We start from the raw sequence: 20,309 nt of genomic DNA, 5'->3' as shown, positions 1-20,309 counted from the left end.
ATTCAGTGCAATACCTGGAGAGTAGCTTAGATTTCTGTAGTGAAACTATTCATTTAACAATTACTGTTCAAATTAGATTCAGAGCTACCCTGCAGATCGCTGGTTCATGTATGGACTGTCCTGTCAGTTGAAGCTTACATAAAACTTGTTTTATTCTAAAGAGCCCAGATTGAATGTTTTAAAGAAAAACATTTTAGATGGTATGATGGCTTGAAGACTGCATCATGGTGCGCAAGAAGTTCTTGTATAACTGTATCATGAATATTTTTACATGACGCCGGTGCGGCAAGTGCCGGCAAAATGAAAACAAATGGGCGGAGTTGGGGACAGTAGTCTGTCATTGTATGACAACAAATGGGCGAAGCCAACCGTGATGTCACGACCAACTCTGCCCATTTGTTTTCATTTTCCCGGCACTTGCAATGTTGATTTGACAGATGCCAGCAAAATGTAAACAGATGGGCGGAGCCAGAGGTGATGTCATCGCTAGCTCCGCCTATCTGTTTACATTTGGCTGGCATCTGTCAAACTTTCATTCGGCGGCAGCAGTTGGTCGGGTACGGGCAGATTGTGGACAACGCTGGACGTCGTGATTGACTTTTGGATTACTTCAGTGGATTATTTGTTTTAATTTTTGGAGGTTTTATTTTTTTATTAAAGGACTTGTCAAAAAATTTTGTTATGTTTTTTTTTTTTTCAATAAAAGGATTTTTTCCTAAAGTGTGGGCTCTTTATTCACTTTTTACTTTAACCTTTAGTGAATGAGTAGGGGTACAAGTACACCTACTCATTCACAAGGGGGGGGCAGCATCTTGGTGCCCACTTTATTAAAGGGGGTAGCCCATTGCAAATAAACCACCCTGCCTGCAGACCCCCACAACCACCGGGTCAGGTGTGGCAGAAGAGGCCCTTGTCCTCAGCCGCATGGGGGCAAGGTGCTTTTCCATGAGCAAATGAGGACCCCTCATTTCCTGCCCTGCCAGGCCTGTGCTTGGATTAAGGGTCTGGTTGGGACCCCACATTTCCCCCACGTGTTTTTGTGGGTGGGGCTCCCCCTTAAAATTCCTAGCAGACCTAAAGGGCCTGGTATGACTTTTGAGGGGAACCCCTCACCCTTTTTTTTATTTTTTACTCGGGGGCGGGGGGGTCTCTCCTAACTTTCCTACCAGACCTAAAGGGTCTGGTATGGATCGGGAGAGGGACCCCGCACTGTTTTTTTTAAAATTTGTTTACATTTTGCAGGGAGAACTTACTGCTTGGCTTGTGTCTTCAGCTTAGCCAAGCCGAAGCATATGCGTATGGCTCGGCTGAGCTGTCCGGCTGCTGCTGCGGCCTGTATTTCTCATATTGCTTTCTACACGAAGCAATAAGAAGTTAAAGTCTCCCATTAAATGTACACTGGAAACAAATGTGGGTTTAAACTTAGGCACATGATAACTATTGCTTATTTAACTGACTGAATGTCAAAGACAATTCCATGTGGTTTTGCTAATGCAGTAGCTCAATAACCAAATTGTTGTATCTTGTACATTTTAAAATAATTGCTGGAGGTATGTAACTAGGATTTTAAGCGTTTTTTTTTTTTTTTTTACACTTCTTGCCTATATCTACTGGATGCTAGCAGTAGATATGGGCAAAAAAACCGGAGGGTTTAGAACCCCTTTAAATGAGATCATGCCATACATTCAACCTGTATTTGGTGTAACTGTTATGGTTCTATTACTTTCAATGTATATATGAAGTCTCTTGAACATTTGACTTTTTGATATTTTGTCTGGCCGTTGCCAGCTTGTCACTTATGACGTAGATTTATGTATGAATTGACTTCTTTGTCAATTGTGTTGTACATGCCTTGTGGAAATAAATAAAGAATTTAAAGGTGTGTATATATCAAATGAGGTATAACTACATATTTGATTGTAAACAGTACTCAACTATACTAAAAATTAACAGATTAAAAGAGTAAAAAACAAAACCTCATGTGGTTACTCAAAGAAAAGTTTAATTTCTAACCCAGGAAGTGTTACTAGCTTTATCAAATGGTAACCATGTTGATATGTTTCTGTGTTTGTTTCCTCTAGAAGATGCTCTGTTTTCCCACAGTCCAATGATACAGTGGGTAAGATAGTACTGAAGAATATATGGAGAAAACCTACACCACTCCACCCAATGCTTAGCATAAAGCCAAGTGAGTTGTCTTGGCCATGTGGAAACAGCTGTGATCCTGATGATGAGGTATATTGCCAATCCATATGTCAATAACATTCTACAATTAGGCTTTAATGGCTACAATTGTATAAATAGCGTTTGTTCTAGAATCATGATAGGTACTTGATTAAAGGCTGTATTCATTTGTATAGAGAACACTTTTTTCGAAGACACTGTGGAATAAAGTGAAATAGAAATCGAGTAATAACTATAATGAATATTGCAGACATTTACAAACTTCATTTCCCTTACCATGTTGACCTGGTAGACCAGGGATCCCCGAGATCCCTTTTTCACCATGGGCTCCTGGGAATCCAGGATCCCCCTGAGAACCAGGAACACCCAAAAGACCTGGTAAACCTGAAGAATAGAAATGACCATATAGACAACATCTAAGTAAAGGAATAATATAGTCAAACTGCATTATATATTGTCTTTAACATTGACAGATTTTGCTAAATGATAATTAGGTAATATTTCGCATTCTGAATGCTTCTTAAGACCAATTACACAGCAAAAGCCACAATGAGATACCTGTTTGGCCCTTTTGTCCTGGTTGACCAAAATCTCCTTTAATTCCTGCAATGCCAGGAGAACCTGCATTTCCAAGCAATCCTTTTTCTCCATGCCTTCCTCTTTGTCCTGCAATGCCAACCAAATGTTTAAATTATATTGGCAGTACAATATATGTACAGCGTGCTTTTCAAAATAATTTCCACTCTGAAAATACATAAATGCCAGATATTTTTTTTAATTGACACTGATTCATGAGCCCTTGTTTGTCTATGGGCCAGAAAGAACTGTCTGCATTACCCATCAACCAGTCAGAATGTCTGTTTTAAGTAGAGAAAGTGAGATTCTGATGGGTTGCTATGGGTAACAGAGATTTTCTTTCAGGCACATTGATAAATGAGACTGGCTGTGTTTGTCTGGAGTAAATGGTACAGGGAGGTACATACACTATGGGAGTAAAACAACTGGAATGCTAGGTTTTGCTTTCAAATATGTGTTTGGGAAAGCAAATTGCATTTGCTGAGAGGCCCATGTCTGGTTGATTTATATAAAGTAAGAAACCATACCTTCCAATGTGACCCCTTCCAATATGTAGAATTCCCTGTGATTTTGCCGTTGTCCTGTTTTTATTGCTATATCATCTGTATTGATCTGTAATTAGTGCTAGCAATGATTCCTTTACTGAAAATCTGGGTAACTCTGCAACTTTGAAATTCCCTGCACATATAGTTTTGTAGTAAAGGATGAGAGGTGCCAAGATCTTTTATTGTACGTGTTCAACAATTTCAGTAGGAATTCCATTCATGGTGCTTGATCACTTGGAAGAGGCTGCTGTACGACCTAAAAGGACCATAGACTGAAAGAGGGACCTTAGAGAAGTATCTTGAAGCAAACCGGAATGCACCACCAGACATAAAAGAGTTCAAAGTGTTTTTATTGATAAAAATACAACAGTGTCAAAATGAGAACACATTTCGAGGGTTCACACAATCGCTCTTCATCAAGGCTTGAAGTGTATTTAGGGGGTAAGGCACTTCACCTGCAATACCCTGCCTACGTGTGATTTGCGATAACTGTTTCCTCTTAATAGCCCTGAGTCAAGCTATCTCATAAGGGATTCCCCTCTAAATACACTAAAGCCCTGATAAAGGGGGATTGTGTAAAGCTCTGCAATGCATTGGATTTTTTGATGCTGCAGTATTTCTATCAATAAAAAACCTTTGGACTTTTCTGTCTGGTGGTGTCTCCATGTTGGCTTCAAGAATCAGTTTTGTGTCACCCTCATCCATTTAAATTTAAATATCTTAAAAACGTGTAGGCATACTCTAATCACCCCAAGCGCAACACCGAAACCGCAACAGCGGGCGACGTGTTTTTAGACACTGAGCTGGTGGAGAGATCACAAAGATCTCTCTGTGACCGGCTTAGTGATACAGAGCAAAGCAGCACTTGCCACTTACATTCCTCATATAACAGCTGCAGTCCTCGGTGCCCGGGAAGCTACGAGGGAGCGTGACTGTGCTTCCCATCCAATCAGGAAGCCAGGTGGGTGGTCACATGACCACATGCCAGGCTCCCTGCTTCATTACTGCACCCTGCTGGAAGAGGTAAAGGACAGTTAAAGAGATGGGAATCCGGGATGCCTCAGGTCTGTGTATGTATATACTGTGTGTATACTGTGTATATATATATAGGTATATATATACAGTATATAAATATATATGTATGTGTTTGTACTTTTGTGTGTAGAGCTAATAAAATAACCTAACCTTCCATATTTAAAATAAAAGTTATTTGGCAATCATAATAATACGTTTGTGCATATACTGGCAGTTTATCTGTAGATTCTTCTGTGAGTCTAATGATATATTTTACACTTGTTAATGCCCTGTCTTTGGTCTCATGCAGTCTTTTAACAAACAAGTACAACAAAGCAAATATATAAAAGATACATACCTGGAAATCCAGGGTCACCTATCACACCCTGGTTTCCTCTCTCTCCTGGTAAATCTATAGAGGCACCTTTTTCACCTGAATGCAGGAATGTACATAAATGTCATTATGTGTCTTTTTTTTTTGTCATACATGTATGTCACATATACCATGTTTACCTATATCTCCAAAATTTCCTTTGTCACCTGGAATTCCATAGAATCCAGGCATGCCCTTTGAACCCTGTAGGAGAAATTGGTGGTGAGTGTTGTCCACATTCAGGGAGCATTCAAACCACAATGTTATCAGCAGCCACACTACACACACTGAATTATTGTACAAGTAAACTATCTGATAAGCAACCAATATATAGGCAAGCTGTCAAAAGAACAACAAATATAGTGAAATTGTTTAACTAACACAACTCATTATCACACTGGTTGCACACTTCCTCAGACATATTGTTATTATCTATCCATGAAGGTTTTTAAGGCCTCATTCACACACAACGCAAGCAAAATAGTATATTGCGTATATACACGTCTATGCGAGTATATACGAGCGTATGTGCGTATATGCGTGCACTATTTGCATTCCCAGAATGCATAATTCCTAATAGAAGTTTTAATGAACTGCACGCGTATACGCACATACACGCGTATGCACGTAAAATACGCAGAAATATGCTGCCCGGACGCATCACGGTTCCATTCTGTTTTTGCGCATATATACGCTGCGCAAATATACGGCTCCATATGCGGCTATGTGTATGGAGCCATTTATTTGCATACGTTGCATATGGTACAATACGCACGTATTGGCAGTGTGAATGAGGCCTAAATGCAATATTTTCCAAGAAGGTGACAAACTTACTCTAGGACCTGTAAATCCGGGAAATCCACGAATGCCTGGAGGACCAGCTTGTCCTGGAGTACCGGGGAAACCAATAAACCCACTTTCTCCAGCATTTCCTTTGTCCCCTGGCTCAAAGCTTGGGATTCCGGGTGAACCAGGTTGCCCAGTTTTTCCACGGTGGCCAGGCATTCCTTTAACTCCTGAAAAAAGCAATTAATATAGCTTAATATGTGGTTTAATTTGCATTTTATATTAAACGTGCGGATGCTTCAAATAAATGACCATCAGAATGCAACAAGAAAACATAATAAAAAAAGTCAGTAACCTATCATTGTATATATGCAAGAATATTTAAAATACATTGCATTTCCTTGAAAAGATAGATGCCACCATTACTTATTTATTAATTGTAATCAAGTATAAGCAGTAGTTGCATTCTTTGTATAGTTATTTTCATAGTGTGGTTGTCCATCTTTCTCTAATGTACAAGATCCAAGGTCTCATTGAATTGTTGTTACTTAGAAATGTTCCTGTTTTTTTTAATTCATGAGAGATATGAAACATTCCCTTTTTTCTCTACTTGTCATTGTTATTTCTTTTTCTTCCCACTTCTATGTCTGGACTGCGCTAAAATGTCCTCTCTGCCTACACTTTTTTGTGTGTTTAAGCATGAAATGCATTGATTCCTCTGTCAATGGTATTTAAATCAGTCATTGTCTCCAGGAAAAATTTTTAGGATGCTGCTGCATCTACTTACCATATGCCTTCATACACCAGAATATGTTCCCTACTTGTGCTAAAATGATTGCCCACAGTGCTAAAGTAACTATGCTGATGTGAGTAGTTAAAGAACTCCAGGAAAAAAATGTATTAACTTTGCAGTGTGGGGGTAAAAAAAAGTGCTTGTTTGTGCCTAGCTGCTAAAAAAAAAGTTATACTCACCAGACAATCCGAGCCAGCTTGTCCTTAGATCAGTGTCTCGAGCGTCTCTCCCCCTCTGCTCCAGCGGTCTAAGGATCCTGGTGTCATCACGCTCTATACACTGTGCATAGAATGTGTATAGACGTGAGGATGCCAGGAGCATTCCATCTGTGCAGCAAGGAGGAGACATGCTTCAAGGATCACAGAAGCAGGGAGCCATCTCGGATGGTCTGGTGAGTATAACTTTTTTTGGCACCTAGACAAAAACGAGCACTTAACCCTTGCAGTGTGGGGGTGGCCCCATTGCAAGGGTTGATACTTTTTATTCTTTAAGGACATGGCACTCATTTTTCATTTTTGAAAAAAATTACATTAAATCACATTGTTTTCATCCCAAATGACTACACTGCAGTGTGTTTCCATATATCTATAATGATATCCTAGTTTAATAAATAATCTCTGAGACCTTTTTTAAAATGTTAGTAACTACTCTCCATGTTTTTTTTTTGCTAGTGCTTGAGATATACATTATGGGGGAATCACAATGTACAACAAATGAACTGCAACCAATGGTGTTTGCTCCAGCACCAAACATATGTGATATAACTGGAAGGGAAGTATTATATGCTTACCTCTCTTCCCTTGAACTCCAGGATCTCCTGGAATACCATGACCTCCTTTGTCTCCTTTTATCATTTGCTTTTCAATATCCGGTGGTGGTCCTGGTGGTCCATCCTCGCCTCGATCACCTTAATACATTCAATGTTAATTATTTACTTAAACTTTCCCTAAATAGAACTGATCGGAAAAAAAAAAAATCAACCCTCATTTTGGTAAATTATCAAACAATAAAATTAATAAGATTGTAACCCATACCAAAAATGTTCCCACATGGCTAGAGTTCCTTATGGTGTAAAACGTTTGCAATGCGGGAATTTCATGAGCAAAAGTGCTTACACTATATCACATGATGCATCAGAGGCAGAAGGGTAACTAAAAGTCAAAGGACTCTGGTGCAAATTTTGATCAAGTGACCTCATATCTCACACAAACATCTTTAACTGTTCTGCTAATTTGTTCATGAACAAGCCTTAGACATTACCCACTACAGCCTCAAACAGCAGATTACATAGAAAGGGATGAAAAATGAACGTGAGATGCAGCTTTATTCTCATACAAGGGTTACCTTATTATGGTTGCAAAGTAAGAATTCTGGAAACCTTTATAGCATGACGCTAATTGGTAGAAGTCTATGGTTGGAAATTGCTGCATGCAGCAAATGTCTCCTTACCAGTCAAGAGGTTGCAGAGAACAGATGATAATGATACTAAAGGTGACAAGTTAATCTCTTCTTCTATGTTAAGACTCACAGTATACTGTATAAAGGAAATAACAAAAGGAAACTTGGGCCACCATGTGAATTTTTCTGAGATTCAGTTTCAGGAATGAATCCTTTTAGGGTGACAGCAAGAGGGAGGAAATCTCCATTCCTGGGTCCATGGTTACGTGGTGACCAGCACCTGTTGATTGCACAGCCCTTATGGTAAGGGTGCTGGCAAGGGTTCAGGTCTCCACCTGGGAGACGGGGAAGGTTTCAGACCCGAGGGCTCCAGCCAGGAGTCAGAGTGGAGCCAGATGTGTATGCTTGCCATATGTGTTTCTTGGGGCAGCCAGTGAGCCTGGAAGAGGGCCACAGGGAGTCACTAAGGCTGAGGACAGGCATCATGAGTGCAGGTTAGCATGGTGTTAAGACTGTACGGAGGACATAGACAGAGGCCCGAGCACTGAGGCTGGAGTAGCAGGACACTGAAAGTAGAAGCCAGGAGGCTTCTACATTTTGTGTTTGTTTTGCAAGAAGTGCATGTGATGGTGGAGTTCAGGGTGCACTGATGAGAGCGAGGGGACATGAGAGAAGCATAGATTTGCAACCAGTTGTCACAAGGCTGCAGACGTCAGCTAACATGCTAAAATAATATGCTAGATCAGGTAAAGCCCTGTCATCTTACAGAAGTTCAAATACATTCTGTGAGCCCCATCCTCCTGCAAAAGGAAGCCTACGCTTAGGGCATAAAAAGGGCATCTTGAGTCAAAGTGCAACCGTGGAAAACTGTCTTACACTCTTTGAGAGTCAGGATTATGATAGTCACCATGAAGCAGTTATGTGTACATTCTGTATGTGTTATATATAGTATACAACTAATAAATATAGGATAGTAGAAGCAATATTTGGTCTCCATTGTCTCATGTGCAGGGATCCACTATGCTATATGGTATGATACTATGCTATTGATGGAGCTGATACAATTGATATCTATGATACCGCTTTGATATAAAGGATTTCACTGCCTCCTGAAAGAACAATAAGCATGTGGCTTGGTGATAAGGCCATTAAATAACATAGAGCTCTTGGAGACGTGACACTAAAGGATGAATGGATGCCTGAGGGTTGTCATCCCTTGAGACAGTCCACCTCCCTGGTATTTACTGCCCACACTTGTTTTGTATGGCAGCATAGGTGCTGGGAGCTTCCTGTGTATACATCTACACCATATGTGCCAAACTCAAGGCCCAGGGGCCAAATCCGGCCCACCAGGCCATTTCCTAGACTTCTACTTTCAGATCTAGGTATTAAGTTATTACTAAAACCAGTGATAATCGAATGCAGAGGCAATTATGATAAAGATTAGATACATTTATATAGTCTTACAGATACCTTTGAGGGCAACCATAATGTTGATGCGGCCCACGATTAAATTGAGTTTGACACCCCTGACCTACACAATCTCACAAGCTGGAACAGTGGTAACCTTCCATGACTTTTTGAACAAGTCTTTCTGGACAATCTGGAATATGATGCACTAATACCTACTTGTTGCGAGTGTAACAAGGAGTGAGAAAAAGGCCCTGGCATGTGTAAATGAGTGTGAGAATGATAAATGCTAGCTGAATGATCTTAACAGTTGTTCGTCATTAAATCAAGGCACCCCAAACAGAGCACATTCTACAGCTATACTATACTATTCCATACCATGTAACCCTATTTAAAGTAAATTAAGTGATCCTGAACCTGTAAGAATGACTGTAATATGGCTTCAATGAATTCATATTATTATACAGGATTTATATAGCGCCAACAGTTTGCGCAGCGCTTTACAATATAAGGAAGACATTACAATCACAATACAATTGTGACAAGATGGTAAGGAGGGCCCTGCCCATGAGGGCTTACAATCTAAAAGGGAGGGGCAAGTGATACATGAGAAGGTAGCTGTGTGGGGATGAATTGTTTGAGAAAGTTATAGTTCAATTGAAGCCTTAGTTCGTTGTATTTGTTATGTTTGTGAATTCTAAGTAAAGTGGATTTATACCTACAAAATGTATACTTCATAAATACTGGAAAAATATATAATATTTACAGATTGAAGTGACACTAAACTCAGGAGTTAAATCTTAAAAATGCATACCATACCATAGCTTATTTGTGTATCACTCAGCTGTAGATCTTCAAATCATCTCTGTATTAGTGCCGGCACTGTTCTTCCTTCTGGAGGGTGGCTACTTTTGTTCCCCATGGTCCATGTGTGTGTTGTAAAGTAGCCACCGCCCCAAGTTCACTCCCATGATGGGCTGTAAAGTAGCCACTGATCCAAGCTCATTCCTGTGATGGACTACAATCTCATGTTTAGTTTATTAATTTGTATTGAAGTTCTACTTTATCACAGGAGTGAGCTTGGAGTGGTGGCTACTTTTTGAACACACACAGGGAGCATGGGAAACAAAAGTAGCCACCCTCCAGAAGGAAGGACAGTGTCAGCACCAATTCAGAGATGATTTGAGGATCTACAGCCGAGTGATACACAAATAAGTTACATTTTGTTTTATAGTTATGGTACTTGAATGCATTTTTAAGATTGAACTAGTTTAGTGTCACTTTAATAGGATCAAATCCAACAGCCAATAAGAAATTTGTATATGCTAATTTTATGTGAATTTATTTAATGTGAATTTAGTAGAAATAAAAACAAGGTTCCAGGAATAGGCATATACACTGTAGAACGCTATTTCTGGGGATTACACATGGGGACAAGTAGAACTATGTTTTGGACAGATTTTGATAGTCAGAAGGGTATAAAAGCAGGTAACAGTCACACAACACATTACTGCTTAATATAGTTATAATAAACTGGTTGTGAGCTGCTGTATCACTGTAGTAATGAAGTGTTTTCAATTCATCTTAGTGGATTACAAGATAAAACAAACCAAAGTTATATAAGCATATGCTTAATCGTTATAGAATGGTACCTTTGTGGCCTATTGCTCCTGGAATTCCTCTTTCTCCTGGTAAGCCAAAATTCCCAAACTGACCCTTTAAACCGCTTGAGGCAGGCTGTCCTTTCTCACCCTTCATTCCTTGGAAACCTCCCATTCCAGTAGAACCTTTCACACCTGTTTAAATTGTAATTAAAAAATGTCAATTAAAATGCTCATGAAGCAGTCACGTAAAGCTTAGAGGAGGGGGTAATCTCGAGTCACAGTGAAACAGCATACAAATATAAGAGGACAACCAAACAAAGGAAGCTAGGTCCCACACTCACCACATCTATGGATCCAGTTGTACTCCAAAAAACATGTAAAATCATCATGTCATCCTACAGATGTGCCATGCGTCAGTTTTGTGTAATCTCAAGAAATACATTTTACCTGCAATGGCTGTAAAATGACATGGTGTTTCTGCAGTGTTGTTTTCTTCTTTTTATTTTGCTTACTTCAAATAAGGACCTTAATAAGGTCTGAGCACTGTGGTGGTTATACATCTGCATGGCCAAAGGGAACAAGCCTATAAGAATAAGGTGTTCCCTATATAAAGCAGATCTAATCCTGAGTATGAAATAATGTTTTGGCTAGTAAGCTCATAGTGAGCAAGATTGTTAGAGAATCACAAGTGGGAGCTCCATGATATGTGTCTGTTCACATGCCATACATGGCCATGCCCCCAAAGTAGAACAAAAATAAAAAGATTGCATTTAGTTTGTGAAATAAGCCAATGGCACATTTTTTCCCATAAAATACAATTTTTATCTTTTTTCATCTTGGTGCTGTTGAACTCTTTTCCAGCCACATACTGTCTACATGCATGTGCTTCAGCATCATCTTACATCATTATTCTGAACCAGCTAACTTATAGTGATAATGGTGGACCATGCCTGCACAATATGTGGCAGTCCTACAGCTGTAACCAAAGGTGCATATGACATGCTGACAATGCAGGATTACTATAGTGAGAGGGCTGTCACCCAATAACAGGAACTACCTAAAGAAGAACCTTCATGGCAAAATCACCAGATATTATTGAATGAAAGATCAGACTACAAAAGATTAAAAAGACTTTTCAAATGACATTAACATGTTAAAGCTTATATGAGATTTTAGTGAGCAGAGTGTATAGCTCTCTCTCTTTCTGTTTATTGGGCATTAACACATTAATACATATGTATATATAGCAAAATATCCTACATTGTAGCTTAAGAACAAGAATAATGGGCACTAAAACATATAGAAAGTTTATTATGTGTATTATAATTTATAATCCCAAACTTTACACTACATATACCCATTTAAAAAACTACAATTTGACTTATTTATTTATTCAGTGTACACTTTTTAAACAGATGTTTTACACCTCCCTTTCACTGTGAATAAAATATTTGGTTAAAAATAAACATTTACTATAAAGTATACCCATGACACAGGATTTACAGAACATTATAGTTTTTCTAAAGAGGGAGCACAGCAGAAGCTGTTTTTCTTTAGTACCTCTCTGAATGCAAGTCTATTGGAAGCTGTCTGTGCAGAGTAGACCTTGGAGGGAGGAAGGAGGAGTCACTCCTCTGACACATTTAGTTATGCGTGTGAATTTCTCATTGAGATAACGAGCTCTGCAAACAGCAAGCATTTTTACAACATAGCAGCTATGAATAGATAGATAAACATATAAAAGAAACCTAGAGCTCCACCTTCTGACAATAACTGCAAGTATTAAATGCTAGTATGCAAAACTTCACAAATACCAGGCTATAAAAATGTTTTACCAATAAAATATATGCAAAACACTTTACAACTGAATCTTGCTTGGATTATTTTCAATAATTTGACCCAGTTTTGCTTGCCCTAACATTTCTATGATCAAATACTATAGGAAGTTAGGTTTTACCTACCCTTTACACCAGGGTGGCCATCCATACCAGTCAACCCCGGGAAGCCTGGATCTCCAATTCTTCCTCTTATGCCAGGAATTCCCAGTCCTCCCCCATCTCCATCTTCACCCTTTTTCCAAGCTTGTCCTGGGGTCCCTTGTTCTCCTTCATCGCCTCGTGGTCCAGAAGAACCTGTGTTTAAAAAAATAAAGACATGAATAATAGTAAGTAACATATAAACAAAGTCCTTATTTATACAAAATTTGGGATATACGTTATCATTTTGTCTATGCTTGGTCACATCACTTCTTCTTGTAGAGATGTTTTCACAGATGGATATCATAGCTAATGGTGTGTTCTCATTTGCCACAGTTTTTTTTCCAAAGGTATTTTTATGCCAAACATTTTTTTTTTTTTAGTGTTGGATAGAGTAGGGGATGATTATTTATTATTTATATAGCACCAACAATTTTATACTGCGCTTTACATAGCGCACATTCACATCAGTCCCTGCCCTCAAGGAGCTTACAATCTAAGGTCCCTATCTCACATGCATACAGGGCCAATTTTAGACAGGAGACAATTAACCTTCCAGCATGTCTTTGGAGTGTGGGAGGAAACCGGAGTACCAGAAACTCCTGCAAGCACAGGGAGAATATGCATTAGATGTCCTGTCTTTTTTTTTTTTTACTGTCTGTAGCATAGAGATGTTTCCTTGTTTCCTGTTCTTGTGATAACGTTATATATTGTTATAGCAGTACATACATTTGCTATGTAATGATGTTAAACTGTTATTATAAGGGGTCGCAAATATGGTTAATTTTGTATTAGTAGTAAGAGAAGAAGCAAGTTAGAGTAAACTAAACACCATGGAGCATCGCCTTGTGCATTTGCCATCTGCTGGTCAGTGCTTAGAACTGCAGGTCAAGTCTCTGAAGTACACACCTGCTCTAATCAAGAAAGTGCTTACAATACTAGACATTCAGACATTACTGTGCATGATCAACAGGTTAGTGTGTTTTAATATGCCCTGGATTTATATAGATCTGTCTGATTCTGACTTCTGTCTGACTATTCATGCATTGGACTATTCCTGTGAATTGTTTAAACTGCATTCGTACTCATCTTGTCTGTTCTAATCCTAATCGCTGACCTCTTATCTCTGTTATTATCACTCTGTTACCTAGATTTTGTCTAAGATCTGTTTGTCTGCACCTGTTCTGACTATCAGTCCACTGACTTTGCTACTGTCTGTTATTTCTCTGCCTGCCAGTGTATTTATACCACTCTACTGTCTGTTCTGCCTGTCACCTAGCTATCGGCCCTGATGACAAAGAGGGTCCACTGAACTCCGTGACAATCTGTAGTGTTTTCTATTGCATTAAATAACAGGTATCTAAATGCTCACAGTGTTCTCACACAGTGCTCAGATTTTTTACATGCTGTGTGATCACAAAGGGCAAGGGCGGAGGCAGACCACAATGCAAATGTATCATCCAAGCAGCGTTTTTTGAAGTAGTACAACATAATTGCTTATATATATATATAAAAATATTTTTTTACACTGCATTGCCACCTCCTAGAATTCAGATTTGTACAATGGCAGAAAGATATTTAAAAACCTCTAAAAGTGGTCTACAGCATTAGATGTTTTATGGGATGGCCAGCAGTCACATGTTCACAAGAATGTCGAAAATAGAGCATTTCACTCTTACCTGGAAGTCCAGGAAGACCCACTGCTCCTGGCTTCCCTGGTTTCCCTTTCATTCCTGGAAACCCACCATTCCCTGATGGGCCTGGTAACCCAGAAGTACCAGAAATTCCAGCATCACCAGGAATACCTTTTAGCCCTGGAGTCCCAGGGTTTCCATTGATACCTAAGAGAAAAAAATAGGTATATAAAAGAATAACAATTGTTGCTGAGTAATGTTTCCTGAAATGTAATATGAGCAAAATAGTGGATTTTATTTAGGGTATTTTTGATATTGAATATCTTGTCTTTTTTATGCTGTAGTGTTAGTGTTTTATTTGGGAAAAACACTACCGAAAGTAGTGGTACGTACCTTGAATTCCAGGTAAGCCTGTGTCACCTTGTATGCCTTTCAGACCTTTCAGACCAGGAAATCCAACATCACCAGGGGATCCAGGCGGAGCTCCCAACACATCACCGGGGCTACCTTTTGTACCTTGAAATCCCTGTGCACCTGTCTTCCCTGATGGGCCACGTTCTCCTAGTAGACCTGGTCCTCCAGGCTTACCACGATCTCCTCTTCGACCTGGGAATCCTGAAAACAAGAAGGTGTAGCTATGTAAATGCAGAAAGAAACATATCTGAACAATTCATGTACTGAATTCAGTTGTACAATTCTAACAAATATATTAGTTGCACCTAATAAGTTAGGTCTTTGTTTAAAGCTGTGCTACAGGCAATCATCTAACATAACAAAATTCCACATGTTGGGACTGTTTTACCTGCCAAATGATTTGTAATTCTTTTCAGTCAGATCTGAGCACCCCTAATAGACATGACATAGGATTTGTCAATTCTGTCACTTTTCTTATTTCCATTAAAGAAAACACGGACTGAGCAACATGGGTTTTAATGACCAAAGCAGCCCTTTATTTTAAACAAATAACAATTTAAATTTTTACCGATCATAATAACCCTAAATTAAAAAAAAAAAACAATATTCACCTAACAACTGTTGTTACTATAGGGGGCTTTTGGAGTTCGTTAGCCCAACTAAGGCTATTGTAACTCCACCCCATTTCCCCAGCTGCACCCACACCGACTTTCATATTGTATTTTGACCCCCAAAGACCCCCTAACCCACCAAGCCGCTGTGACAAAATTAGAAAATGCCACAACCACCTGCACTGACAATAAGGGAGGGCAGGTGGGACAACATGCTTGCTTTGTCAACTTTCCAGATATAACTCCTAGCAACCCTTGCAGCCCCTTCCCATGCGGCTCGTCCCAGCCACCTGACCTTCTCCCCCAACCGGGTAAGCCCTCTAATTATTCATAATCTTTAACCCTTTTCCAGGGGAGGATTACTCCCCACAGTCAGGTACCCCTTCCACTTAATATCTTTGGGTCTGTCTGTACAGGCAAGTTTATGACCTCCCAGACAGCTACTGATTAATTGTGCCATGATATAAATATGTTGGCCCCCCAACATTTATCTCCTTCAGAAAATACTAGTTGTCTATCATACTTGTCCTCTAACTTTAGTGCTGATATTCTATCCCCAGACAAAAGTTATGATCAGGAGTTACTCCAACTTCAATTGTTGCCTGCTTGTTTTAGCTCAGTGACTTACAATGTTTTGAAGCCAAAGACAGCTAGACAATTATCATTTTCAGAAATAGGGGTCAGCAATGGCAGCACATGGCATATGCACTTTAAAAGGACTCTGTCAGGACACTGATATGAATGACTATCCACCTAATCCTTCCTTTGCTACTTGGGGAGCCAGAAGCCTGGAAAAAGGATGTGTATAGCAGCTGTCAGGACACCTAAAGTGCACACACTTGTTGCAGGTCGCTGACCTGGTAAAACCATATTCATTTTAATTACCCCAAAGCATGTTTTTTTCAAAGTTGGCAAAGGAAGTTTCCACATTTCTATCTAGATAACTCCTTTTTATGTATTTATATTGTATTTGCTTGTCAAAAAACACCACTAAAGGGTGTTTCCTAAAGCAGCCTGGAAGTATTGAGCAAATGGATACGAATTCTGTTATCTCTACTTTGCAAGAAGACTGGCAATAATGACTGGTATAAGACTGCTATAAACTATACCAGTATAATAAAACTGTTAGTAACTTACAGGAATAACAGTGAAATATATAACAAGGTAAATAGTGGTTGGCTTATGACTGAACAAAAATGACTAGACATAGGAAAAATGTCTGTATTATACATTGCTTTTCAAAGTAAATGAGATCTTTGAGTAAGTGAATAAACAATTACCTTGTGGACCAGGCAAGCTGTCAAGACCAGGGTCACCGATGACTCCTTTAAATCCTGGCAATCCATCGGCACCTGGTTGGCCCGCCTGACCTTTTAGACCCTTTAAACCTAAAGTGTGAGAAACACAAAAGGAATTTAAGATAACAGGGTTTATTTTCTGAAGGATTAAAGAATGCTCACTTAGATAGCAAAACTGTGTACACAGATCAAGTGCAAGATAAAATCCTGTTTTATTTTAATTTTCCAGCACATAAATGATTAATAAAAGCGAACATAGCTTCACTTTCTTAAATAGCCATTCCTAAAGTTTTTTTTATTTCTTCAGCAAACTATTTCCTGAATGGGAACATTAGTATTTAAGGCTAAAACTTTTTTGTGGCCAGTAAAAAATTGCTGTCAGGTATAAAGTTAAAGCACCTAAAGGTTCCTGCACATACCTGCATCAACCCCAAACACCCTACAGCTACAGCCGAATCCCAGGTTGTTCTGGCACTTGCTTGCCTCTTCCTGCCTCATGTACATTTCTTCCAGCCATTGATGTATAACATCATAATGATGGACCAATGGTAACAGGAAGGATGAAGGATGGAGCAGTGAGCTTTGACATTTTGATCATTGTTGATCAGAATGACCCAGAATTTAACCATGGCAGCAGGATTTAGAGGTTGCTGTAGGTCCTTGGTTCTCAACTGGTGGGTCGTGACCCAAAAGTGGGTCGCGACCCCATGTTCAGTGGGTCGCTGCATGCCTTCCACTTTTCTAGGTGAGAGGCTCCTCAGCCTCCCCCTAGCGCAGCGCTGTCCATTCTTACACCAAGCAGCCATTTAAAATATGCTGCCTGGCACCGAGTGCCGACTTGGGGTGGGCTGAGGGTATGGCAGCGAGGGAGCTCCATCCATACGTGCATTGCTTACAGCTCCCTCGCATGTCCGGTAGAGGTGCCTGGACTGGAGTGACATCATGTTCTGGCTCCCAACACCTCTACAGGCACACAAGGGAGCTGTACAAGCGACGCACATATGGATGGAGCTCCGTCACAGCACAGCAGCCCACACTGTCGAGCATTCCATTGCAGTGACTTGGGTCACGACTTAATGACTGAGGACAAATGTGGGTCCTGAGGTAACACAGGTTGGGAACCACTGCTGTAGGTAATATGCACCTCTAAGTGCCTTAGATTTATATTTTTTTTTTACATAGAATACATATTTGTATGAATTTCAGCACATGAGCAATCTATAAGCAAGAACACACAGGGGCATTCTGAACCTAGCCACCTTGCTGAGAAGGGTCATACTCTCAGTCAGCTGAGATTCCAGGTACTGGTACATGTCCCATTATCCAAGAGGGATGGAGATTGAATTTTGAAGCAGACAAAATGAGTATCATAGATACACTTTCAAACTGTATCTCCAAAGAGATTAAATTGTGATCACAATACATGTCTTTTTGTATAAATGCAATACTCTAGGTTTTGATTTAAACTAACTTTTGTTTTATGATTCAAAATAAATCTTTTTAAGGAGAAAGAATGACGAGGCGATAGTTACCGTGTATCCTTGGACAAATTGCTAGAAAGTAGTCACTGATTCTGCTACGTTGGTTTGATCATCTAATTACTTTTGTAACATATTTTTGAGACTTTTTACTTTGTAATTACTTGCACTTGATCAAGGCCAAGGAATATGTCTGAAAGCTTGTGTATATACTGAAGCAATATAAATGTGTTCTACGGTGTTAATATGTATGTGTGTGTGTGTGTGTGTGTGTGTGTGTGTATACATACACACACACACACACATATATATAATATTCCCATACATATAATATTCTATATCATGCAGTAAAACATTCCTACCGTTAAATCCTGGCAATCCCGGAGCACCTCGGGCTCCTGCTGGAGCTGGTGGTGGGGTTAATGTGCACCCACGGCCCGGATGAATAGCTGTAAAGATATTTCTAAGTGATCTTTGTGGTCGAAAATATGATAAAATAAGATTCTGCAGATGTTGATAACTTTGCAGTCAATACACTCAGTAACATATTAATTGGAAGTCAACATTATGTTTTACTATGATATATCGTATCTTTTCATACATTCTTTTCTTATATAATTATTAAATGTTAGTATTCTCCTAATTACTGAAGCCTTTATAGATTTTTGTTCAAAGAGAAGTAAAGCTGAATCTTTTTTTGGCTTTACTTCTCTTTTGGGCCACAGGAGTACATTTACTAATGTAGTCCTGTGACCTAAAGTCAGCAGATAGTGGGCTACTGCCTGCTATATGCTGACAGTGCAGAGCCATGCTGTAGCCCAGAAGGATTCCGACAATATTGGGACAGCTGCAGTGTCATTAAATATTGGGAAGAGTATATTTTGCTCTCCCAATACTTCTACAGATGTGTATTAAAAGGGCACAATATCATATACCATACACAGACATCAGACTTATGATTATATAACTGGATAATGCAATGTTCTTTATGTAAACACCATCATGTCTAAAGGATTTTGCACCAAGTTTAATCTTGTGTTTATTCAGCAAAGTTTTACTTGCTTGTAGCTCTGTATCTTTCAGTGTGTGAAGCTCATTGCACATAGGTAGCAATAGAAACTACTATAATCAAAGCTGTAAACATCCTAATATATTCAATACTAGCAATGCTTACAGTCTTGTGATAAAAGGAGAACTGTGTAGACTATAGAAGCATTGTGGTAGATAAAGGTTGGTGAGCTTAATACATTTACAATCTTTTTTAAGGTAATTGCAGCATTTTAGCATGGGGGAGCTTGGTAAATATGCTGTCCTTGCTTGAAGTGCAATGCCCGCTTTAACATTACAAAGGTAAGGTACCATTTGAGGTAATATTTTTAAACACTGAGGGCTGCAAAGTAGGAGAGACAGGGCTGCATGTGGCCAGAAAGCACCAGTTTGACACACATGGGGTAGACCCTCTATCGGAGTTTGTCGATATCTCTTCTGAGATCTCCTCACTTTTACTAGTTCACTGTTATCATTACTAATGATAATTTGAGGAACTTAAACACTGAGGGCTGCAAAGTAGGAGACAGGACCGTATGTGCCCAGAAAACACCAGGTTGACTCTGTCAGAATTTTGTCGCTATCTCCTCTGAGATAATATCTCCTCACTTCTACTGGTTCACTGTCGTATCATTCTTCACTTACTGATATGAGGGATATTTATTTGAAGCTTCTTTTTAGACATGCTTCTAAGATCAGGAATGACTGTACACACACAGGGTATTTTTGGTTTGTTCCGCTTACGTCTGGTAGGTTACGAACAATTTGAGCACAAACAGGCTGGGGAATAGTTTTTTTTTTCCTGCATGGGGAGGATAGGCTATTGAATTATGAAGGGCCCATTTACATGTTTAATGGGGGATTAATTGTGATTTATTTTGTGTAATTTGCCAGGGTTTTATTTTGGTACAGATTTTTAAATACTGTTATAGAAATCTTAATCCTTGGAGTTGGTTGATGTTAAACTAAGTTTTTCTGTGTCTTGTATGCAATTATAACAAAGTATCTTATCTTATTCAGTATTTTCAATAAGTCTTGACCTTACTGTATTTCTGAATAACATTCTTTTACTTCCCTGCTATACTGAGCCATTGAAATGCCAACTAACTCTCCAATATAGAGCTGCAGTTTTTATGATATCTTGTAAGTCGAACCAGACTGTAACTCC

At 39.3% G+C, this 20,309-nt stretch overlaps 1 protein-coding gene across 1 annotated transcript in view; it reads right to left on the bottom strand.

Moving 5' to 3' along the window:
* COL4A2 (collagen type IV alpha 2 chain) overlaps positions 1–20,309 on the bottom strand; it is a 169,557-nt gene that overhangs the window by 11,062 nt on the left and 138,186 nt on the right. The window contains exons 27-38 of the mRNA XM_018557002.1: positions 18,457–18,543; positions 16,599–16,706; positions 14,687–14,908; positions 14,339–14,500; positions 12,645–12,815; positions 10,732–10,875; positions 7,062–7,178; positions 5,527–5,708; positions 4,833–4,896; positions 4,678–4,752; positions 2,743–2,850; positions 2,461–2,568 (exon numbers count right to left, since the gene is read on the bottom strand). Of these exons, the coding sequence (XP_018412504.1) occupies positions 2,461–2,568; positions 2,743–2,850; positions 4,678–4,752; positions 4,833–4,896; positions 5,527–5,708; positions 7,062–7,178; positions 10,732–10,875; positions 12,645–12,815; positions 14,339–14,500; positions 14,687–14,908; positions 16,599–16,706; positions 18,457–18,543 (1,548 nt within the window). The remainder of the gene's footprint in view (positions 1–2,460; positions 2,569–2,742; positions 2,851–4,677; positions 4,753–4,832; positions 4,897–5,526; positions 5,709–7,061; positions 7,179–10,731; positions 10,876–12,644; positions 12,816–14,338; positions 14,501–14,686; positions 14,909–16,598; positions 16,707–18,456; positions 18,544–20,309) is intronic.

This window comes from Nanorana parkeri, unplaced genomic scaffold (assembly GCF_000935625.1).
Source record: "Nanorana parkeri isolate BGI_ZX_2015 unplaced genomic scaffold, ASM93562v1 scaffold262, whole genome shotgun sequence".
NCBI classification, from domain to species: Eukaryota; Metazoa; Chordata; class Amphibia; order Anura; family Dicroglossidae; genus Nanorana; species Nanorana parkeri.
The sequence above is the reverse complement of the archived record's forward strand: the minus strand, read 5'-3'. Positions and strand labels throughout refer to the sequence as shown.